Below are 23,401 nucleotides of genomic sequence, written 5' to 3'. Positions count from 1 at the left end.
CTCGTCTCCCCATCCTGGGCCAGCTCAGGCTGACGGCCCGACGGCTTCCTTCTCCAGGATCGGCCTCTCCCAGCTGGAAGGCTTCCGCAGACAGCTCCTGGACGTCCTGCAGCGAAGCACGAAGCCCAAAGTGAGCTCACTCCCCTCCCTGCCGCCGGGGCGCCCTGGGCTCTGGGCTCCCCGTTGGTCTTCTGCCCCACCTGTCCCTCGGCCCCCTCGCCACGTGAGGCCAGGCTGGAGTACGGTTGATGTCTTGGGGACCTCAAGCCATCAGGCCCTCAGCATCTCCGAGCTCACGCCATCCGCCCCCTACCTGTCCTTGTGCAGACGGGGGAACGGAGGCCCGGGGTGGGCAAGGGACTTGCTTTTGCTCACACAGCAAGTCGTAACGCAGTCAGGACTGGAACCGGGGGCTCCTGAGTCCTGACTCCTGCGGCACAGAGCTGCCTGCAGTCGGGACAGAGCAGTCCCGAGGTCAGTGCTCCGAGTGTGACGGGAAGGCCTCCTCCAAAGCCCACCGCGATCCCCAGGCTCGGGGAGGCTGGAGGTCGCCGGGGGAGGGGCTCTGGGGGCAGTTGGTTCCGGTTTTCCCTGCGGCTGAGAGGAGAGGACCAGCCCTCCCTAACCCCTCCTCAGGCCTGCAGAGGACACTGGGGGCTCTTCCTGTAACGTGGCCTTCAGCGTTCCAGGCTGGGGGTGGGCACGCTGCAGCCAGGCGCCCCGAGGCGGGCAGGGGGTGGCCGGCCAGGCCCAGCAGGGCCTCTGTGCCCCCAGGCCCGCCCTCACCCCATTCACCCTCTCAGCCCAGTTGGGACTGTTCCCAGCCTTCGTGCCCGTGACCGTCTGGCAGGCAGGGCACCAGGTGCCGGGGTGAGCGGGCAACGAAGGCACAGGAGGAGCCTAAGGACATGGAACTGCTCCACTCAGACCCAGTCCTGGGTGCTTGTCAGGCCCAGGAGGCAAGTGGCGGGGAGCCGCCCCCATGTGGCCGGGCCTGGTGGGTGCAGCTGGACTGAGCTTCGGGGTCTGTTCTGCCTCTGACTTATGAGACGACCTAGAGCAAGGGGCCTGTTTCCCCTCTGCTAGATGAGCGGCTGACTGGTGTTGCAGCCCTGAAGTTCAGCCCTTCCACGTCATCTGTCCTCGGCACCTTTTTGGCCATCGTGGCCGCTGGACACCTCAGCCCCCGCCTCTCCACTGGGCGCTGCCCTTCCCTCTGCCCCGCGGCCATCCCAGCTCCCCACCGTCACCTGTGAGCTCTCCTGAGCACCCCCTGCCCACCCGGGCAGCGCCACTCAGCTCCATCCCCCTCTTCTCCCTGTCCCCACAGTGGCGAATCATTGTAGGGGCCACAAAATGCATCCCCAAGTCGGAGCTGCCCGAGGAGCTGGAGGTGACCACCCTGGCCAGCACGCGGCTCTGGACCCACCCCAGTGACCTGACCATCGCCCTGTCCGCCAGCACCCCTCTCTACCCCCCCGGCCGTATCATCCACGTGGTCCACAACCACCCAGCGGAACAGTGCTGGTAGGTGCTGCCCGCGCCCTGGTCAGCTGGGACGTGGCGGCAGCCAGGGCAGGGGAGTGGAGGGTGGGGCCAGCCTTCATTCTGTCACCCTTGGGGCGTAGGTGCAGAGGCTGGTGACGGTGGCCCAGGGCGCCCACAGCAGGGTTGCCCCAGCCTCGGGCCCTGGAAGTGCAACGACAGGCCAGTCCAGAGCAGGACTCCAGGCTCCTCTCTTGACGGTCCCGGTCTTCGTCCCCAGTGTCACCCTTCCCTAGTGTCCCCCAGGACAGCTGTCCCCACTCGCATCCGTTTAAAAGCGGACGCCCTGGAGGGTCACCCTAAAGCCCTGGCCAAGCTCACGCCTCAGTTGTCACTTGGCATCGCGGCTGGGATGAGCTGGTAGACAGCTGGCGGGGGCAGGAGAGAGACCAGGAGAGGGCGGGTACAGCGACCTCTCCCACCTCACCCCCCCCCCACCCCTTCCCACACTCTCAGAGGGTTGGGCTGCCTCCTCGACAAACAAACGGCTTGCGCCGGGACCCTCCCTGGGGTGGAGCAGGTATGGCCCAGGCCACAGGCAGGTGACAGCTCAAGGTCAGGCTTTCCAGCTCCACGTGGCATAAACGTTCCTGGCTGCGGAGGGCTGGTGGCGAGGGCTGAGGTGAAGCAGAAGCAAGGAGCCCGGGGACACAGCCCTGCTGGTCCAGCCGGGCAGGGCGTCTCCAAGGCCCCCCCACCCCCACCAAGCCAGGGCAGAGAGCAGGGCCAGGGGCCTGCGGGCCAAGGCCAGGCTGCCCCCCACCTGCCAGCTTCCCTCTGGCCCCTGTGCCCCTCAGCTGCTGCGAGCAAGAGGAGCCCACGTACTTTGCCATCTGGGGCGACAACAAGGCCTTCAACGAGGTGATCATCTCGCCGGCCATGCTGCATGAGCACCTCCCCTACGTGGTCATGGAGGGGCTCAACAAGGTGAGCCCCACGGCGCCTGGCTGGCTGGGTCTCCGTCCCCATGTTACTCACAAGGGTGCGACGCTCCCTGGACACTCAGTGGGCCAGGGAGCCCACTCGTTTCCTGGGCTCCACACCCGCCTCTGTCCACACCACCGTGTGGTCCCATGGTGGGTAGGGGCTAGGAGACACCCAGGAACCTGCCCCTGAGGCAGGCTGAGCTCAAACCCTGAAGGCCACCTGGCACTTGGCGGACGCATGGCCAAGCAGGGGCAGCCTTGGCCATTGCCCGGCCATGGAAGGGCCGACCACAGGGTAGGAAAAGTCCAACCTGTCCCATCTGTGCGGTGGGTGAGGCACGATCACAGGGCCTGGCCTCGACCTTCCCGGAGGAGCCGGGCCCCGTGTGGGGAGGAGAGCAGGCCCGGCTGACCCCATGAAGCTCTGCTGGGCCTGAGAGGCCTGGCCTGCTGCCCTGCCTCCACACGTGATTGTCACCCCTCCGCCGCCACCAGCTTCCCCGTCCCGTTCCCAGGTGCTGGAGAACTACAACAAGGGGAAGACGGCCCTGCTCTCTGCTGCGAAGGTCATGGTGAGCCCCACGGAGGTGGACCTGACTCCGGAGCTCATCTTCCAGCAGCAGCCGCTGCCCACGGGACCACCTGTGCCCGCCGGGCTGGCCCTGGAGCTGCCCGCCGCAGACCACCGAAACAGCAGTGTCAGGTGAGCGCCGTGGCCCCGCAGCCCCGCCCCAGAGGGTGTGTGCAGTGGCCACGCGCGTGCTTTCAGCGCGCGAATGCCTGTGCACGTGTGCATTCTGTGTACGCGCCAGGCCCTCGTATGTTCACGCCACTCTGCACACGTGCACGGGAGGGATTGAACTTGCCTCCGCTGCTCGGGGTCTCTCCTGCTCTGCCCCCACGGTCCCCCAGCCCGCCACCACTGAAGCCCATGTGGGCTAGTAGCCATCTAGGGACCACAAACACACAGATTCACTCCTAGCTGTTTAGACCCAAACAGATGGACATCCAGGCACTTACACGCACGCACGTATTAAAGCTGACACGTGTATATACATGTGTTCACAAATAGTAGCTCTAAGTGCACAGAGCCCCATACAGACAGACTCACGTATAGAACACACACCAAGACAGAGGCCAAGACGCTTGGACACAAGGACACGCTTGTGTGGGCAGCCATGTGTGTAAATGGTGGATGCACCTGTACCCAGACCCAGCCTCTCAAATACATGGGCCGACTGACGTACAGACGCCTAACATGCAGGCTGCACGCAGAAACACAGGCGTGTACACGCTTCCAGACACAAACACACCCCACATTCACACGCACTCCTTTGGGGGTTGGGCTCTGAGGCCGTGGCTCCTGGGGTGGGTGGGGATCCTCGTGCCTCTCTGGGACCCTTCCCGCCCAGGTCCTGGGTCCAGGTTACAGATCTGGTCTAGAGGCACCTAAAGAAGGCGGTGGCTGCTTCTTGGCCCTTGGTGGGGACACCTGGACTTCTCTCCCTATCTCACAAGCATTTCCCATAGCGGCTGCATGACCAGATGGGGGAGCCAGTGTCCGTTCGCAGCTGCAGTGACTGCTGCGTCCCCCACCCTGGCCCTTCACTCACTCCCTGCAGGCCGGTGTGCGGAGACAAGGGGCTCCAGGGCCCCATCCAGCAGAGGGCTACACCCCATGGGAGAGGTGGGAGGAACCCCCGGGTGAGGAAGGAAGTGATAGGAGCTCAGGAAGGGGCCCAGGGGGGTGCTGGCCCGGGAGTGGGGTTGAACCCAGCGGGGGCGGCTCTGGGCCATGCTCTCTCCCTCCCTACCTTCCCTCCTTCCCTCTCTACCCTTCCACCTCTGCCTCCAGTGACCTGGGGCAGCCAATCTCTCTGGGCCTCAGTCTCCAGGTGGGTACAGCGACGTTGGTGCAGTGATGGGCACCAGTGCAGGCCCCCGGCCCCCTCTCCCCAGCTCAGCTCTGCATCGACTCTCTTGTCTTCTATCTTGAGGTCTGGTTTTTAAAAAGGAGGGCTCCCTGTCCCCAGACTGTTCAACCACTTTCCCCTCCTCCCCCTCCCCAAGCTCCCTCCCACCGGGGAACTAGGGGTGGGCCCCCACCCCGCTGAGTCTCACCCCTCCCTACCCCCTCAGGAGCAAGTCCCAGTCTGAGATGAGCCTGGAGGGCTTCTCGGAGGGGCAGCTGCTGTCCCCTGTGGCCGCGGCAGCCCGCCAGGACCCAGTGGAGCTGCTGCTGCTGTCCACCCAGGAGCGGCTGGCGGCCGAGCTGCAGGCGCGGCGGGCGCCGCTGGCCACCATGGAGAGCCTCTCGGACACGGAGTCGCTGTACAGCTTCGACTCGCGCCGCTCCTCCGGCTTCCGCAGCATCCGCGGCTCGCCCAGCCTCCACGCCGTGCTGGAGCGCGACGAGGGCCACCTCTTCTACATCGACCCCGCCATCCCCGAGGAGAACCCATCCCTGAGCTCGCGCACCGAGCTACTGGCGGCCGACAGCCTGTCTAAGCACTCGCAGGACACGCAGCCCCTGGAGGCCACCCTGGGCAGCGGGGGCATCACCCCCGAGCGGCCCCCCAGCGCAGCCGCCCACGACGAGCTGGAAGAAGGGGGTGGCGGCGGGGCAGCCCCCCGCAGCGGGGAGCTGGCGCTGCACGACGGGCGCCTGGGGGACTCGCCCAGCCCTCAGGTGCTGGAGTTCGCCGAGTTCATCGACAGCCTCTTCAACCTGGACAGCAAGAGCAGCTCTTTCCAGGACCTCTACTGCATGGTGGTGCCCGAGAGCCCCACCAGCGACTACGCCGAGGGCCCAAAGTCCCCCAGCCAGCAAGAGATCCTGCTCCGCGCCCAGTTCGAGCCCAACCTGGTGCCCAAGCCCCCAAGGCTCTTCGCTGGCTCGGCCGACCCTTCCTCGGGCATCTCGTTGTCGCCCTCCTTCCCACTCAGCTCCTCGGGCGAGCTCATGGACCTGACGCCCACGGGCCTCAGCAGCCAGGAGTGTCTGGCAGTGGACAAGATCCGGACTTCCACCCCCACCGGCCACGGGGCCAGCCCCGCCAAGCAGGATGACCTGGTCATCTCGGCACGCTAGGACCCCAGGAGTTGCTGCCCGCTGAGGCCCGGGCCAGAGCAGGCGGCTCCTCAGGCTTCTGGTGGCTGCCCCCCAGGCCGGGCAGCTTTGAGGAGAGGCCCCCACGGGGCCAGTGTAGCCTCAGGCATTGGGCATTGCTGCTGAGCTGGGGGTCCGCATCCCTACCTCAGCTTTGGAACCCCCAGAGCCAAGGCAGCTGGGATCTGGGCCCTCCAGATAGGGAATGACGGGGAGGGGCGTGGAGCAGGGAGAAGCCTGGGGCAGCCTGCCAGGTGGACAGGGCAACACTCCGCCCTCTCAGCCTGAGTGCCCCCCACAGGGCCATCCTGGTACCTCCCATTCCGGGACAGGCCATGAGTACGCTGACTCCCCGTCACTGCCCTCTGGCTGCTCTCCCAGGATGGAAATGGAGAGCGGCCCCCTCCCCACGTATTCTCATCTGTGGTCCAGGCTGGCATCTGCCCTGGCCACCCCCAGATCTGGTGCCTGCTGGCCAGCCCCCTGGGGTGACCCCCCCACCAAGGTGGCCCGCAGTGCTGTGTATGTTTACAGAAGCTGCTGGGCTGGGCTCAGGATGTGTCCTGGGCTTGCAGGCCCCCGACCCCCGCTGCAATCACGTGTTTAGTAGCCCTCTTCTGGGCAGGCAGGCACCAGCCTCCACAGGGCCCAAGGCAGCCATGGGGCCTGGAGGGGCCTCCAGGAGGGTGTGGTCAGGGCCGTCCCTTCTCTGCCTGATATCCCTCATGCTGATCCCTCTGTCGATGGGTCCTGGGTGCCCAGGCGCGCCCCGTTACTTCCTGGCCTGCCTTCTACCCCCGGGGATCCTGGCCACTCAAAGGGTGGAGGGCACAGGTGTGACCACCCCTGCCTGCAGAGTCAGTGCCCTGGAGGGAAGGAGGGCCCCACCAAACCCCCTTTTAATCACCTCCCCCCAGGCCTAGGCACGCCAGGCCCTGGGCTCTGCAGCCAAACACGCCTCCACTCTGCACAGCTGCCCCTCCCCGCTGGCCTGGGCTCTCTGCTGGGAGCGGGCCTCTCTTCCCTCCCACCCACAATGTCCTGTTGGCACTAAGTAGAGCCTGGCGTGGGGTATTGTGGGAGCCGGCTAGAGACCCAGGAGGGCCAGGGGCCCTGGGGCCATCCCAGTTTAGCCTGAGGCCTCCACAGCCCACACTTGGGAGGGTTCCTTCCCTGCTGGCTTGGAGAAGCAGCGGGGAAGTGGAGCCCCTGCCTGTCCGCAGAGGCAGAGCGGGGAGGGGGCGCATGCCAGCGCGGGGCGTGTGTGTGCATGTGCATGAGTGTGTGCCGAGGAAGGGACTGCTGGGGCACCCTCCCCGCCCCGCCCGCTCTGCCTGCCTGCTGCCCCTCCCAGCCTGCCAAGAAAACAGGCAGCAAACATGACGGGCACCGCGCGGCGGGGGCCGCGGGACGAGCTCGGCTTCGGACACGGCCCGTCCCCCTCGTCTTGCCGGCCGCTCTGACCCCTGGTTTGGAAACCTGGTGTGTGCCAAGGCGTTGACCGCCTGCTTGTGCCTTCATTTCCTTGGAGGCAAGGTCCCACGACTCTGGGCCCGCCCATGGCCTCCCTGGGTTGGCTAGGCTCCCCTGACCAAGACCCCCGTCTCGTGATCACTGGTACCTGGGACCCCTGCCCACCCTGACACATGGGGACAGAGACCTGGGAGCTGGGCCTCCCTCACCCTCTGCGACTCCCAAACTTCATCAGCCCCATCAGGCTTCTGCCCCTGCTGGGCCCACCCACTTTTCCCGCAGAATCAAGACGGAATCAGTGTCTCTTAAAGTTTAAAAAAAAAAGACAAATCATAAATCAAAGTAAAGTTCCAACAAGCACCCCAGCCCGTAGCAGGGAGACTTGGGGTCTGGCCTTTTTTTTTTTTTTTTTTTTTTTTTTTGGCGGTACGCGGGCCTCTCACTGCTGTGGCCTCTCCCGTTGCGGAGCACAGGCTCCAGACGCCCAGGCTCAGCGGCCATGGCTCACGGGCCCAGCCGCTCTGTGGCATGTGGGATCTTCCCGGACCGGGGCACGAACCCGTGTCCCCTGCATCGGCAGGCGGACTCTCAACCACTGCGCCACCAGAGAAGCCCAGGGGTCTGGCCTTTTAACTCCTCCTCCACCAGGGTGGGCCTGGGATCTCTGAGGGGGCGTGGTGCCCACCCATGCCCAGGGCTGAGCCATCAGGGACAGACCCCCCACCCCCAGGGCTGCAGCCGCACAGGGTTACAGGCTTGGGGCTGGGGCAGGCTCGGACTCAGCCCTGGATGCTCCAGGGTCGGCCCACATCTCACCCGCCCCCTCCCCGCCTCTCCCCTGCAGGATGGGCCTGCTGCGTGTCTCTCCCTTCCTCTGCACACCACACTTGGGGGGTCTGAGCCACCCCCCTCAGCCCAGCTCGGCTCAGACCGACCCCCACTCTGTCCCCCAGATCTGCAGCACAAGGTTTCCCGGCCGTACGCTGGCCTATCCTCCCAGGGGCCCGGGCGACCTCCATATGCAATCGGTAGTGAGCCCCTGGGCCCCGCAGACACTCATGCACTGTACGTGCCATTCTCCCATGACTTTTTTTGTACTTAATGTATGAAAGATGCAAACTAATATTGCTGTAAAAAGGAGAGACAAATTAATATAGCTTATTCTATAAATATATCTGTATATAAAAGTTTTCTGTATATTGTATAGAGCTGTGTATAAACTGGATGGAGAAGCACACTGGCCGCCTTGAGTGACCTCTCTTCCCCGCAGGTGGGGTGGAGGCTGGGTCTGAGTGGCAGAGTGGCGGGAGGGGACCTCTGAGGTTGGCTGTCACCGCTGTCGATGCCCTGGTCCAGGACCACACTCTGAGTCGCAGTGAGAGACCAGAAGACCCTCAGAGCCCCATTTGAATGGGGGGCAGCTCCTTGTTGAGCCCTACCTGCATGAGGTACGTGCCAGGGGCTCCATCTGGCCTCATTAGGGCCTTGAAAGGCGGGGCTTCTTAGCCCCTTCTCCCTGAGGGGTCTGGGGCTCCGAGAGGGTAAGTAAACTGCCCAAGACCACAGAGGTAGTGATGGGGTACCAGGCAGGTCTGACAGTGCCCACCCCTTCCCCCCAATGCTGAGAGCCAGGGTGGGGTGAGGGCACTAAAACTCCCTGGCTGGGTCGCAGTGGAATGCAGAGCCCACTGGAAGTCTTTGCTGAGGGCTTCTCTAGGAGGATGCGAAAGACCTGGCCAGGCCCAGGGCACCCCAGGGACACCCTCCCAGCCTGGCCCCGGGACAGGGAGGCCTGGGGAGTGGCTGCAAGGCCACGGTGGGCAGGCAGCTGGGCCTCCAGCCAGCCCCATGCCCAGGCCTGCCCCCTCCTCGCAGCAGATGGCGCTGTTCCTCTAGCCAGTCCCAACGGGACCTGCAGCGTGCAGCCCAGGCACTGACCCAGCCAAGTTGTGACCGGACCTTGACCTTCCCCTCCCCACACTGCCCACCCTCCCAGCCCTGAGTCCAGAGTGGGGAGTTGGAGGGGATGATAGAACAGTTCTGTCTTCACCTAGGCCTCTTTGAATGGAAGAAACGGAGGCTACATAAGGGTGGAAACTTGCTCAAGGTCACTCAAGCCTGGGGACAGAGCTAGGACCAGAATCCAGGCCTCCAGGCCAGGACTCCGGCCTCCACCCTCGCCTAATGGTTTTCAGAGGTTCTTCACACCCTGTAGTCTCATTTGGTGTGCATATCATCCTATCTAATTAGTGGAGCAGAAGAAGCTGAGGACCAGAGAGGTTCTGTGACTTGCCTAAGGTCACACAGCCAGAGCGAGGAATGGGAAGGGCCCCTCGTGAGGAGCAATTCCAGGAAGGGCTGGAGCAGCGCTCTGCCTCCCAGACCCTCGGATGTCCCCTTCCGTCTCCACTGGGAGGGAGGTGGGAGAGAGGCTACCCTGCAGGGTCCCCAGCCTCACTGACTCCCTGGGTTCACACCCACCACCCTTTGGGCCCTCCTCTCTTCCTCTGCAAAATGGGCGGATGCCAGGGCTGCGTGGGCCCACGGGAGGCCTGGAGTGCTGCGCTAGGGAGGGTTCTGTCCACAGAACCCCACCCTCTCCTGGGCTGGCCTCCAGCCCGTTACTCATTAACCCTCAAGTCCCTGCCCCCCTTTCCCCAGGGCTGCCTGCTGAGCTGCCAGCTCCTCCTGGCCCTACTGGCACTCAAAGGCCAGCACTGGGCACTGGAAACTGACCTGGAATCAGAGAAAACACCATTTATCAATCACTTCCCTGGTACTTTACCTACACCGTGAGGTAGCAATAATGGGCTGATTTATTAGAGATGAGGTCTCCAAGGACCAGAGGACAGGGCTTGGAGAATGGCTGGGACAGCCACGTCTGCTGGGCCAGGACTGAAGTCTCGGTCCCTCACTCATGTGGCTTGGTGGGGAGGGGGTACCAATGGGGACCCCTCTCCATTGATGAGCCCCTCAAGGTCCTGATTGTGCAAGGCTCACCTCCTTCATTATGGATTTGGGGGTGGCAGCCTCGACTCTTAGCTGAGCCCTGGAGTCTGGGACCTTTCAGCCACCGTTCTCCCCCAGCCCAGAGATGAAGATCCCTGGGGACCGTTGCTCCTTTGCTCAGAGGCCCAGTGGAGTCGGGAGACGGCAGGGCTAGAACCTCCGAGCAAGGCCAGCTGCCACGGGATTAACAGGAAGCCGCATCCCACCCCGCACAACTTCAAGGCTGACCCAGAGACATAGTAATGCAGCCTGCGAAGTTGGGTGTCGGGACCAAAATATGCATAGCCCACCCACCCATGGCAAGGGCAACACAGAGCTCATTGGGATGGCCCTCTGATGGTGGACTTTCTGGTACCCTGTGGGATGTGGCAGAAAGACCTGCTCGTGGGGGAAGCTTATAAAGAAGCCGGTTTTCCAGCCAGTCCTGGGCAACTGCTAAAATAAATTCATTTTTAAATATCACACAGCGTAGGCGGTGTCTACTGTGTCCACAGGCAGGCCTGACCCGGGTGTGGGAGGGGGCAGAGCAGAGAATAACAATTGTCTTAAGGGAGGCTGCAGAGGGGGAAAAACCTCTGGGGTGTATCAGCTGGAAAAGAATAGGCGTCTCAGTGTGGCCCTCTCCCCCCGCTTGGCCCGGCCCCTGCGGGGCAGCACTGATCAGCGCACACAGCTGGGGCCTCCAGCAAAATCCCATTCTATATATCTAAGAGCAACAGCTCGGAGAGCGGCCCCTGGGGCACAAAACCTCATTGTGAGGTGCCCGCCGGCCTGGGCATCCCCTCCCCCAGCCCCAGAACTGTCGTGGCATTGACCCTCCTCGGCGGGCCACCGCAAGCCTGCTGACTGGGCCACATCTGGGGCTCCGGCCCTGGCTGTCCCTCCCCTGTGGCTGGCCGCTGGGGAGGGGGAGGGTGGCCTGGGAGGAAGCCACTTTGCAGGCTCTCACCCCCACCCCTACCAGGCAGCCCAATTCGTACCCCACTCTCCTCTGGGGGGCCACTGGTGGGCAGAGTTGAGAGCTCTGGGCTGGCTAGGCTGGCATCTTGATCTGCCAGTGAGTCCTCCCACCCCCCCAAGGGCCTCAGTTTCAGTTTTGTCTTCTGTCAGACAGTTCTGGGGTGGGATGGGTTTTTCTAGCTCTAACCTGCTGTGTCTGAGGACTCAGGGAGGCTGCGAGCTGAGCCACTCTGTAGTGAGATGATTTGCTGGGTCCGGAATTCCAGAATTCTCTGCTTCCAAGGTTTCAGAGGTCTAGGATTCTGCAGTGTGAAGCTGCCGCCATCCATTCATTCATCACATATTTATTGAGCACCTACTGTGTGCCAGGTAGTGTTCTTGGTGCTGAAGCTAGAGCAATCACCAAGCCAGAAAAATCCCTTACCCTCATAGAGCTTCCATTCTCGAGCGAGGAGAAGGATAATAACAAAGAGTAGATACAACTCTTTTATGTGGGGAGAAAGAAAGGCCTAGGTAGGGGGAATTGCTTTCAATGGGATGGTCAGTGAGGCGATGAGTGAACTGACTACTACAAAGGAACCAGGCGTGTGGGATCAACACTGCAGACAGACGGAACAGCATGTCCCAAGGCCCTGCGGCAGGGAAGTCCCTGGCGGTCCAGTGATTAGGACTCCACGCTTCTACTGCAGGGGGCACGGGTTCGATCCCTAGTCAGGGAAATAAGATCCTGCATGCTGTGTGGACAAAAAAAAAAAAAAAAAATCAAGGCCCCGCGGCAGGTGTGGGTCTGGCACATGTGAGTGATGGCAAGGAGGCCTTTTGGTGGCTGTGACTTAGTGAGCAATGGAGAGAAAAATAGGAGCTGAGGTCAGCGGTCCAGGCAGGGGCAGGTCATACAAGGCCTTGGAAACCAGGGCGGGAGCTTAGATATTGGTTTTTAAATGTTTATTGAAGTACAGTTGGTTTACAATGTTGTGTTAGTTTCTGCTGTACAGCAAAGTGAATCAGTTATACGTATATAATGCCATTTGCAGCAACATGGATGGACCTAGATATTGTTTTGAGTGCAAAGGGAAACCACAGGTTTTGGCAAAGAAGTGAAATGATCTGATTTACATTTTAAAGAGAGTAATTTGGGAGGATGATAGAGGAGATTGGGTGGGGAGAGAGGCTGTGCAGTTGGGCAGAAGAGAGATGAGGGGGCACTCACAGGGGTGGAGGCAGAGGGACAAGGCTGGTGGATTCACTCAGGACCCTCTTGGATGATTGAGGGGGGAGTTTCCCAAGTCAGCCAGGATCTGGCACTGATGCTGCCTTTGCTGCTAATTACTTGGAAACCCTTCGACCTGCACTGTTCAGTACCGCAGCCACACATAGCTATTTAAATTTGAACTAATTAAAATTAACTAAAATTGGGAAGTCAGTTTCTCAGTCTCAGCAGCCACATTTCAAGTACTCAGTAGCCACATGTGGCCGGCGGCGACCATGCTGGACAACGCAGAGAGCATTTCCATCGTCACGGAAGGTTACACAGGACAGACTTCCTCAGACGGTACTGAACTTCACTGAGCCTCAGTTTCCTCATCTGTATAATGCACGTAATAGTTTCTCCTTTGTAGGGTACCTGAGAGGACAACGTGAGATAACCCCTGTAGAGCAGCTCACTGTGGGCCTGGCACATAACAAATATTCGAGAAATGCAGGTTATTATTATTATTGCTGAGAGGGGGGTGGATAAAGGAGAGGAAACGGGGGATGCCTCTGAGGTTTGGTTCTGAAAATCTAAGATTCAGAAGCCCGCTATCTTCCCCTGCCCAAGGGGCTGCCGAGGACTGCGGGGGCCCTGCCCTCCCGGCATAGAGGCTGGGCCGCCCCTCGACCCCCAAGCTGGTTAGGACCCCGCGCCGAGCGCCCCCTGGAGGAGCCCCGCGCGTCCTGCCAGCCGCGGGGCTGCGGCGCGGGAATGGAGCGGGCCGGCAGGGGCCGCTGCGCGCGGTGGGCGGGCGGGGCGCGTGGGGCGGGCAGGGGCCGGGCCAGTGCCGCGCGGGGGGCGAGCGCTGCGGCGGTCCGGGCGGGACCGCAGCCGGAGCCGAGCCGGGACTGTCGCGCGGGCCGCGCCGGCGATGCCGCGCCCCCGGGCCGGGCTGTAGCGGGGCCGGGGTGGAGTGTACGCGGGGCAGGCCGGACATGGAGGTGGTGGACGAGACGGAGGCGCTGCAGCGCTTCTTCGAAGGTGAGGGACCGCGGGCCGGCGGGGGCGGCGACCCTCTCGCGCTGGGAACCCGCAGCCGATCTCCCCGGGGACTGGGACCCCCGACTGTGCTTTCATCAAGCTGGGACCCCCCCACCCCCCGCCCAGAACACCTCCTCTGGGCTGGGGCCCTCCTCTGTCTCCTGGAGGTTACTACCCACCTCCGCTGAAGTTGGGCTCCCCACTCCCCGTCCCCCGACACACAACTTCCTTGGAGCTGTATCCCCTTCCCTGCTCGGTCCTCCTTCCTGCCTTCCAGGACCTGCAGTCCCCACTAAATTCTGACACCTCCCACCCCCAGCGCACTTCCCGACGACGGGACCCTCTACTGTGCTTCCCTGGGACCCCATCCAGGCCGGGGGCCCCCAGCATGCCTCCCAGAGACTGGGACCCCCGCCTAGAGACTCAGGCACCCTATGTGCCTTTCAGGTTGGCACCCTACTCCCAGCCTGACTCCTGCCCCCAGCGCCTCCCCACCAGTGCTTCCCTGAGGCAGGGACCCCCTTCAAGACTGTCACCCACCTTCCACAAGGCTGCTCCCCCCGCCCACGGCTGAACTTCCCCTTGAAGCGGCTATCTCTCCCCTACTTAGGGCTGGGAACCCCTCCCCAGCATTCCTCTGTGGGCTGGATTTCCCCACCTCCCACCCTGGAATACTCTCGTTGGTTCTGGAACCTTCTTGAAGTTGGCATTCCCCCCCCCCCCGTTAGCCACCTCCGCACTCCGAGACCCTCCCAAAGCTGTGAACTGCATCCTGCCTGCTCTGTGTGGCTCCTCGGGGCTGTTTCGCTCACACCTGTCCCTGGAGCTATGCCTCCTCTGGCTGTGCCCCCGTCCCAGGAGTGACCTCATCCCCTCACCTTGACCCTGATAGGACCCTCCCCAGGGCTGGGATCTACACACACCCTACAAGATTTTCTTCTACCCTCTCCCCTCTCCTGGCCAGTGGATTTGGGGGTCTGCTCCTACATCTCACCCACTCCCCTTTCCTGAGTAATCTCTGCCCCTTGAGGCTGTCCCCTTCTTGGGCTCTGGGTTCAGGAGGGATGAGACAGAGTGTGGGAGGGGGTGCAGAGGTGCAGGCTGACATCTCCCAGCTTCTCAGACCCTCACTGGAACATCCAGCCAGACCAGGGATGAGACAGAGTGTGGGAGGGGGTGCAGAGGTGCAGGCTGACTCTCCCAGCTTCTCAGACCCTCTGGGTGCTCTTGTGTCCCTCTCCACCAACCTCGGGAGCCCAGCCTCTGCCCCCACCCTCCCCCTAGTCCCTAAGTCCATCTCCAGCACCTCAGTGCCTTCAGAACCCAAAACTCAATGATCCAGAACCTTCCATTAGTGTGAACCTGCCCATGGCGAGGCGCGGTGGCCCACGGGGCACACTGTGCTGCAGCTGTTGGGCCACAGGGCAGGGAATTAGGGTCCAAGTTTCAAGCCCAGCGCCCAGCACCCAGAGCCCTTTGGCGTCCCATGAGGGAGCAAGGAAGGCCTTTCTTTGACTTAGTTTCTCCCTGTCTGTGACTGCAGGGGGGGTGTGTGTGTGGGCGGGGGGAGCCTTTGTGCACTCTGCTTGCCGAACAGCCCAGGTAAGGGCATCCCCAAGCCTCCGGCCTCCCCACTCCAGGATTCTGGACACTCCCAGAATCCAAGAAATCAGGTTTGGACTAGATGAAGTGGTTGATCCTCAGGTAGTTGGGCCATTTGAGGGTCCTAGGCGTTTCCCCATCAGTCCCAGGGGCTCTTGTTCTCCCCAGATCCTTTTCCTCCTTTAAGAGCCTTGAGGGGCCTTATGGGGGCTGGGGGCTCTGGGGAGGTAGGAAGGGGACACTAGTCCTTGCCTGGGGGCCACTATTTTGGGGGTGCCCGGAGCCCGCCGGACATCCCAGATGACTCACGGACCAGGCCCCCTTGCTTCCTGCAGAAATCCCTGTGCCCCCTTCCCCCAGGACCCTGGGCCTGGGCAGAGGGGTGGGCCTGGCTGGCCCAGGCTCCCTGTCTCCTGAGCCAAACTTTCCCTCCTGGCCGTGGGCGGGGGGTGGGGGTGGGGGTGGGGGTGGGGCCTGACGCCACGGCTCAGCCATGCGGCCGGCCTGGCTGGCCTGGCGGGGAGGCTGCGCTGCTCCCTCCAGAGAGATAAGAGCAGACTCAAGAATGTCTGTGGAGGGAGCCAGGGGCTGGAGAAGTGCTCCCAGAGCCTGAGATGGGGGGAAGGTGGGGCGGGCGCTGAGGGCTGGGGTCTCCGGGGCCACTTGGTGGGGAAGGCCTGGCCAGGAATCCGGTGGGCAGCGGCATGTGGGGGACGTAGTGGGGTTGTTAGGGCGCCCCTGGGCGGGGGCGCTGCTGAGTGTGCTCTCGAGTGGAAGTGTGGAAGTGCAGGGTGCTTTTGTGCACGTGGATGTATTTCCCAGGAGGAGGGTGCTTCGCACTTGGGGCTGGGGACACCTGAGCGCTCATCCTGGCTCCCGCTTGGCCTTGGTCACTCCCCAGGACAGTGGGTATGGTGGGCAGGGTCTGTGCTTTCAGCTCTGGACTTGGAGGTGGGAAAGGGCTTGGCTGAAGGGGGCAGGGCGTGCCCAGGCCCTCGTGTGACGTGGCCCACTCTCCAGGCACACCAAGCATATGCCCTGGGTCCTGCCTGGTCCTGTGCGGTGGGCCTGGCTGTACCCTGCCTCAGGCTGGTGGGCTGGAAGCTAAGGCGCTTTGGGCCTCAGGTGGGAGGCTGGGACAGGGCGGCCCCCTCGAGGCTGGTACAGCCGGGCCCCCGTGACTGCCCTGCTAATCCCCTAGAGGGAGGCTGCGGCCGCCCAGATCGGCGGGCACAGGGCCTGCAGAGAGGGGACCCTCCGGGCAGGATGCACTGGCTCCCAGCAGGTAACCGGGGCACAGTGGCAGGTGTTCCCTTCATCACCTTGACCGGCTGGGGCCTTGGACTCTCAGAGCCCGTCAGGGACAGGGCAAGGCAGCATCAGAGGATCCCTATAGGACTTGAGAGGTTCTGGTGCAGACTTGGCCCCTGAGAGCTGCATGACCCTGTGCAGAGCTCTTGCCCTCGCTGGGCCCCTTTTCCTCACCTGCAAGACAGGAGTGGGTGGCAGAGCAGGTCCTGATGATGCCCGCGGCTGAGCCTTCTCCTCCAGCCCTGGGGAAGAGGGACGTTTTAGAAGGGGGAGGGTGCTGGCCCCTGGCTCCGGGGGCACACGGGGCACGAGTGAGCAGCGATCAGCACTCGGTAAGCCGGTCGATGTGGAGGAAGCCACTGAGGGGAGCTGGGCTGGAAGGGCCACCGAGAGGTTGGGGGACCTCCCTTGGCCTCTAGAGCCCCGCCAGGGCTGGAGGTGGGAGCGGGTTTTCACTCCTTCCATACCTGATGGGTGCCTTGGCCTGGTGACTTTATTTCTCTGGCCTCATGTCCCCTCCTTGGGTAGGCAGGTGCGCTGGGCCAGAGTAGGGACTTCCAATGTGATTCTTGTTAGCCACCAAGCAAAGACAAACTCCTGGCCTCCGAATAGGACATATACACTGGACACAGGGCGGATGGGCTCCTCACAGACCCCAGACTCCAGATCCTGGTTTGAAAGCCACCCTTCCCCAGCTCTGGGATGTGGGAGGGGAGCGGTGGCGTTGGCCCCCTTTCCCAGGGCCTAAGACTGCGGCTCTGAGAGAAGGGAGTTAGCCAGCGTGAGCCAGGGCTGACACCCAGGCCTCAGAACACCCCTCTGCCTCCAGGGCTTTGGGGGAGGGAGGGTGGCCTTCCTATGGGGACCAGCATCTCTGCCTCCAGAGGGCAGGAGGAGGCCCCAGGAGGAGACCACCTGACCGCTTGTGGGAGAGGACGCCCACCCTGGACAGGAATCTGGGGCTGAGGTGCGGTGTGTGATGGGATGGCACGGTGCCTTGTGTCCGCCTGTCTGTCTGCAGTGCGACCAGGGAGTAGGTGGATGGGGGAGACTGCCAGACCCCTGACTCTCAAGGAGATGAGATGGAGTGCCTCTTGGGTCCACCCAGAGCCTCCCCAGAGGACTCCTGTCCCAGCCCCACCTCCCAAGGTCCTGACTCCAGCTGGAGGGGAAGTGGTAGCCAGGGGTCTGACTCATCGCCCTGTCCCCAACACACAGCACAGGGCCACACGGGGTGGGAGGGGGGCAGGAAATGTTCCCAAGGAATGGAAGCAACAATGACTGTGTGAACAGAGGCGGGGTGGGGGGCGCACCCCAGGAAGCTGACTCTCTGTGAGGGCCTGGCTCGGTACAGGGGAGCGGAGCCACCGGAGCCGGCCGCTTCCGACGTGCTGGCCTCAGGGCCTCTCCTGAGTCTGGGGGCCTGGGCAGAGTACCCCTGGGGGTCTTAGGCAGAGCCAAGCAGGGTGTCTGGGGGAAAGACAGGCTGCTCTGGGCAGAACGGCCTCCTCCTGGGGGCCTGGCCCCCGCTCCCTGACTCCCAAGGGCCTACAGGACTGGGGGGCCCTGGCAGCAGAGGCTGCTGGGTAACAGCCCGGCAGGGCTGCTGATTGGCTGCTGCCCTTGGACTTTGCCCACGCGATAAGGACGGGGAGAAGAAATCATTAACTAAATTATTAACCAGGGATGGCCCCGCCCCACCCAGGCTGCCTGCCCTTTTTTCCCACCTTCTTCCTCCTCACGGCCCCCTCCTCTGGGCCTCATTTTTCCTCACAGCCTGAGTGTGTGTATGGGGGGCCTCCCCTCTCACCTCCGTCTCCAGCCCCTGCTACCACCGTGTTGGGCAGCCCCTCGGGTCTGTGTTGGTCATGTGCACTCCCTGGGGTGGGCTGAAGGTCGGTCCCTAGCTCTGCCGCTTACCCACGGTCCTTCTCCTGGGCCTATCACTGCACCTCTTTGTGCCTCCATTTTCCCATCTGTAGAATGGGAATACAGTTGCAGTAGGAGTACCTGCCTCTCAGGGTTTCCATGGGGCTTAGGTAGAAGGGGCTTGAGCACGGCCTCATGCAGTGCCTGGCACGGCTCCACTCCATGAATGTCAGCCTGGATTGTGATTATTCTCCCCTGGGAGGCTTACAACAGCTATTATGCTCCCCACTTGGAGGATTTATTGGTCCATGGGTAGGTCAGTGCCCCCAAGCTTGGGCTGGGGCCTGTGGCTGGCGCTGTGTGCCTTGGGAAAGCCCCTCACCCTCTCTGGGCTACTTATTCCAGGGATGAGCACACTCGACTCCGGAGCTCTGCTCCATGACAGGTCTGGCCCTGCCTGGTCCTGCTGCCTGCTCCAGCTGGGCCTGCCCCGCCCTCTACCCCAGAGATTCGGAACTCGGCCCTTGGGCAGGTGGCGGGGCGGGGTGGGGGGGGTGTAAGGGGGGTGGGGAAGGGTCTTGACTGTCCTTCGTCTTTGCCTGCCACACCCAGGCCGGAGGTTTTCGCATGTGGTGTCTCCCGGGAGTCCTGGGCCTCCGTGGAAGTGTGGGTGGTGCCCCCTCACTTCCGAGAGGGGGCTGCTGAGGCAGGAGGGGAAGGCGATGGGTCAGGCTCACTCAGGGCGGCCACGGCAGAGCTGGGCTGGGACCCTGGGTCTCTTGACCCGTCACAGTTGGGTGCTAGCTTGGAGTGGGGCGGGAGGGAACCTCTCCTCCTTGCGTGCTGAGGGTCCTGACCCACCAGTGATGGCTGTGCTGGGTGACTGCCGTCCAGCCCCTTGACCTCTCTGGGCCTCAGAGCCCTCACTCAGATGATCTAGGTTGTGTGACATAAGCAGTGAGACTCCCCCAGGGCCTGGTGTGGGAGGGAAGGAAGTTGGGTCCTGAGCCCCCACTGGCCTGGACTATGCACAGGGGGCTTCAGGGCTTCCTGGCCTCCCCCTGACTCCAGGCTGCATCAGTGCGAAAGTTTTCCCTCCATCTGACCTAGATCCCTCCAGCCCCGCAATGCACAACCGCAGCCTCTGTCTCTCTGAAAGGTTTGGGACCCTCCCTCACTCCCCTCTTCATCATCCCAGTCCCCTGTGCTATCTTCTTCCCCCATGGTTCTCCCTCCTGGGGTCTGTGGCCTTGGCGGGGGCTGGGGGGTGGGGGGCAGTCCCCATCCCCTGCTTTGCTAACTTGGAGGGGGCTGCCTTTGGTGGTGGAGTTTGGGGTCTGTGACACCGAGTTCGCGCAGCTGGACTGGCTCCACCTAGAGCTGATGGGGAGGTGTGTTGGCCTGGGCCTGCCATTGGGTCAGCGAGCATTGGTAGGCACAAATGTAGAAGTCTGTGAGGTGTGCTGAGATGTGAACATGCCTCAGGGCCTTTGCAGTGCCTCCCCACTGCCTGGAATGCGCTTCCCAGATGTCCCTGTGGCTCACCTCCTTCGTATCTTTGCTCAGTAAAGCCCTCCCTGCTACCCTGTTTAGAATTGCAGCGCTCCCCACCCTCCTAGCACCCCAGCCCCTCTCCCTGCTTTATTGTCTCCGTAGCATTTGTCACCTTCTGAAATGCTGTGGATTTTGCCCACCTGGCTTGTCATCTGACTCTGCTTCCAGGATGTCAGCTCCGTGGAGGGAGTAGGTTTTGTCTGTTTACTGCTTTATCTCCAGAGCCTAGAATTGTGCCTGATACACAGCAGATGCTCAGTAAATAATTGTGTGAGTGAATGAATGAGCACACTTGGAGCATGCCGGTATGTGCACACGTGTGTGTCAGTGTGCGGGGGGTGTGCCTCTGTACATGTGTATGTTCGGATGTACACGATCATGTGTGTGCCAGTGGATACACGCCTGGGAGTGTGCCCTTGTGTGTGCACATGCCTGTGGGGCATGCTGGTGTATGAACACAGGTGGGCATGGGTAACCCTGGTAGAGACCTGCTCCCACCCCAAGCTGCAGGGTCTCTACTCTGCCTCTGTGGGGAGGGGCCTTCCCCAGCCTGCCTGGCCTAGTCCCTGTGGGAGAGGGCTGGGGGCCCCCAGAGCAAAGTGGAGATCCCTAGGGACCCATGTGGGTTCCCTAAGAAGAGGCCACAACTGCTGGGCCAGGTCTGTTGGACCTGGCTTCGCAGCATCTTCGGGCTGTGAGTTCAGCCTTGTGTGGACCTGAGGACAGGGTGGCAGCTGTGTGGGGACTAGGGGAGGACATAGCTATAGCCCAGGGGTGGCTAAAGATTTCAGGTCCCCTGGAGGATCTGGGTCTCTGCAGGCAGGAGGCAGGGCTCTGCCGCATTTTTGGCAAGAAGTTGAGAGGGAACAAAGACAACTGTGGATCAGATTAAGGACCTGATGGCAATGACTCCAGAGCTACATCCTTGTCACTCAGCCCCAAGATGATTGGGGATTTGATGCAGAGATGCAAAGTGTAGCTTGCAGAATCAAGCATTTGGCCTGAAGGCGTTTTGACTGAGAAGGCTCTGGTCACAATCTGAAGCCTGAAGTAGTTGCCATATTAATCAATTAATAAAGATAGAAAGTCCAAACCAAGGGAGGTGAGAGCCCCCTGTGCCCTGTCCCAGTGGGAACTAGTTTGGTACATGTTGATCAGCTCAGTCAATATGGGGAAATGAGCCACCGCACTGGGGGCCCTCTGTGACTGGGGTGATCGAGGAGGGACTGCCAGGGTAGGCAGGCAGTCACAGAAGGCTTCCCCACTGGAGAGGGGATGGCTAGAGCCAAGTCCTGGAGGCTGGGCTGTGCCATGCGTGTGTCAGAATAACATCATGGCACAGGTTGGGCTTGGGCAGGAGAGGAGGTGGGAGCCCAGAGCAAGGTGAGGAATGGCCTTCTAGAGGTGAGGAGCTTTCCCACCATCTCACTGGAGACTCACGACCACCCCGTGATGCAGGGATCTCCTTCACTTGAGAGGGAAGGGAACTGAGGCACAGGGAGGTCAGGTCACTTGCCGAGGGTCACGCAGCAATGAAGGGGGACCCGCGTTAGCAACCAGGCCTCTTTGACCCCAGGGGTCCCTTAGGGCATTATGGGGATGCCAAGGTGGGCAATCCCCTGACCACTGCTACCCTGGCCCAGCCGTTGCCTGGAGGCAGGATGCCCCTCAGATTCAGATGCCTGGAGTGGACACTCAACAGCAGGGGGGCAGACCTGTGTCCTGTTAGCCCCAGGTTCAGATCAGCTAGGCCTGGCCGGCATCCTTAGGCCATGGCCTGCCCTGCCCACAGCCACGTGGCCGACGGGATTTCCGCCATGTTTGGGGCATGAATTGACAAGTGCCTCATTGACGGTTGAGGGGGAGGGTGTGGGCAGGGCACAAGCCTCCCACTGTGCCGGGTCCCCACCCTCCCCCGTTCCCCGGGACAATGGCCGAGACTCAGCCAGTGGCCACAGCTGGTGGGGGGGGGGCATGAGCACGAGGGGGCAGGAAGGGAAGGGTCCAGGGTGGAGGACCACCTGGGCCCCCATCCGCCCTCATCCCGCACCTGGCTTGTGTCGCCTCGGTTCCTCTTCTGCCTAGCTGGGTGGCCTTAAAGAGAGGAGGAGACAGGAGGGGAGGGGCTTCCTTCCCACAGCCCCGATCCCGCCTGCCTGGGAAGGAGCAGTGTCTGGCTCCTGTTAAAAGCAGGTAATAAAGGGCCTAATTAATGAGGAGCAGCTGGGGTGCATAGCTCAGCAGGGCAGGGGCGGTGCCTGGAGGGGCCCTGTCTAGCCCTGAACCCTGACCACAGCATGGCCGGGCGGAGGTGCCCAGACTCGGGCAGGCCTGGTCCCAGTGCCCCGCTTGCCACTTTGCTCATTCATCCCATGAACATTCGTCGTGTGCCTGCGGGATGCTTAGATGCTTACACCGCTGAGAGACAAAACGGGGCAGGACTCACGGCCCAGCTGCCACACCTCTAAGCTATGGGAAAGGCGTTTATCCTTTCTGAGCCGCAGCTTCCTCATCTGTGAAAGAGGGAACAAGAAAACCACCTACCCCGTAGGGTTGTTATGGGAATTAAATACGAGCCATGTAGAGTGTGTGTGGCATGGCTGGGCAGAGTGACCGCGCGGTGAGTGTGTGCTACGGGCAGTGGGTGGGCAGAGGACTGATTCTTCCCCCGAGGTGTGTGCTGGGCAGGGGAGCAAAGAGCCTGATGAGAAAGTAGAAGGGAGGCCGCTCAGGAGAATGGGGGAGTCAGACATGGTCTCTCGGAGGAACTTACATTTAAGCCAAAGCCTATAGAGTCACGAGGAATGGGAACAGCATGAGGGAACAGCATGTGCAAAGGCCCTGATGTGCAAGGGGGTGTTTGTCCCAGGATGGAATGAGGCGGGGGCTGGACTGTGGAGAGTTGCAGGGAGGGGCACTGGGGCAGGAGCGGCCACGGGGGCAGGCAGGGGGTCGACCGGGCCAGGCCTTGGACGGACGAGGGTCCTGGTTATCCCGAGCGATGGGAAGTTGAAGGGTCTGGGGAGAGGGAGGGCGGGGATGCTGGTTTGTGGCCTGGTGGTGCCGCCTTCAGGCTGTGGGACCTTGGCAGCCTCTCCAGCTCCCAGGGAGGTCTTGAGGATCAGCATGAGATTCTCAGCTTCCTTCCTGACTGTACCTGCCGCTCAGCGGTGTTCCAGGATGTTCCAGCGTTCTTTGGGGAGCAGTGGGGGAGGGGGCCATGCCTTTCTCCTGGGTTCCTGGAGGCTCTGCCCCAGCCTCAGGAGTCAAGGAGCCACTCCACCCTGTCCTGCTGGAACGTTGGGTTAGAGATCTCCAGCCTGGTCATGGGATAGGCGGGGGGCATCTCCTGGGTGGCTGGACCCTTTGGGACAGGCGGCGAGGACTCCCAGAGAAAGAGGAGGTGTGGGGTCAGTGGTCCTCAGGAGGCCCACCAACCCCCCAAACCTCATACTTCTCTCCCACCCATTGGCCCACCCCCACCCTGCCCCAGTGGCTCCCCCCTCCCTCCTCCATCCTCCCGTCCGCCCGGCCCCTGGCACCGAGGGTCTCTCCTCCCCCCAACCACATCTGGTTCTCGTTAGGGTCTCCCAAGATGCCTCTGTCGGAGGCACCCCCACCCCGGGGGAGGGGGGCAGGAGGATTAGGGGTGATTAGGAGTTGCTCCTGGCCGGGGGGAGGGGGAGGAGGGGGCCTGGCCTGTTATAAATAGCTGCACCAGGACTCTGTCACCCCATCATTCACTGTGGATTCCAAGTTCAGTCTCAAAACCCTGCGGCTTCAGCAGCCAAGGTGGGAGTGACGTGCCAG

General features: G+C 62.2%; 2 protein-coding genes across 14 annotated transcripts in view; both read left to right on the top strand.

Annotated features, from left to right (window-relative positions):
- Positions 1-8,290, top strand: part of DAGLA (diacylglycerol lipase alpha) — a 62,500-nt gene extending 54,210 nt beyond the window's left edge. For all 8 annotated transcript variants that reach the window (XM_070046109.1, XM_030833963.2, XM_060303105.1 and 5 more), the window contains 5 exons: positions 58-130; positions 1,331-1,527; positions 2,343-2,472; positions 2,987-3,174; positions 4,611-8,290. In XM_070046109.1, the coding sequence (XP_069902210.1) occupies positions 58-130; positions 1,331-1,527; positions 2,343-2,472; positions 2,987-3,174; positions 4,611-5,562 (1,540 nt within the window). In that variant the 3' untranslated portion in view covers positions 5,563-8,290. The remainder of the gene's footprint in view (positions 1-57; positions 131-1,330; positions 1,528-2,342; positions 2,473-2,986; positions 3,175-4,610) is intronic.
- Positions 8,291-13,099: 4,809 nt separating this feature from the next.
- MYRF (myelin regulatory factor) overlaps positions 13,100-23,401 on the top strand; it is a 33,745-nt gene continuing 23,443 nt past the window's right edge. For all 6 annotated transcript variants that reach the window (XM_060303094.1, XM_060303093.1, XM_060303095.1 and 3 more), the window contains exon 1: positions 13,100-13,255. In XM_060303094.1, the coding sequence (XP_060159077.1) occupies positions 13,210-13,255 (46 nt within the window). In that variant the 5' untranslated portion in view covers positions 13,100-13,209. The remainder of the gene's footprint in view (positions 13,256-23,401) is intronic.

Source organism: Globicephala melas, chromosome 8 (genome assembly GCF_963455315.2).
Source record: "Globicephala melas chromosome 8, mGloMel1.2, whole genome shotgun sequence".
NCBI lineage: Eukaryota > Metazoa > Chordata > Mammalia > Artiodactyla > Delphinidae > Globicephala > Globicephala melas.
This window is presented reverse-complemented; position numbering and strand designations above follow the sequence as displayed.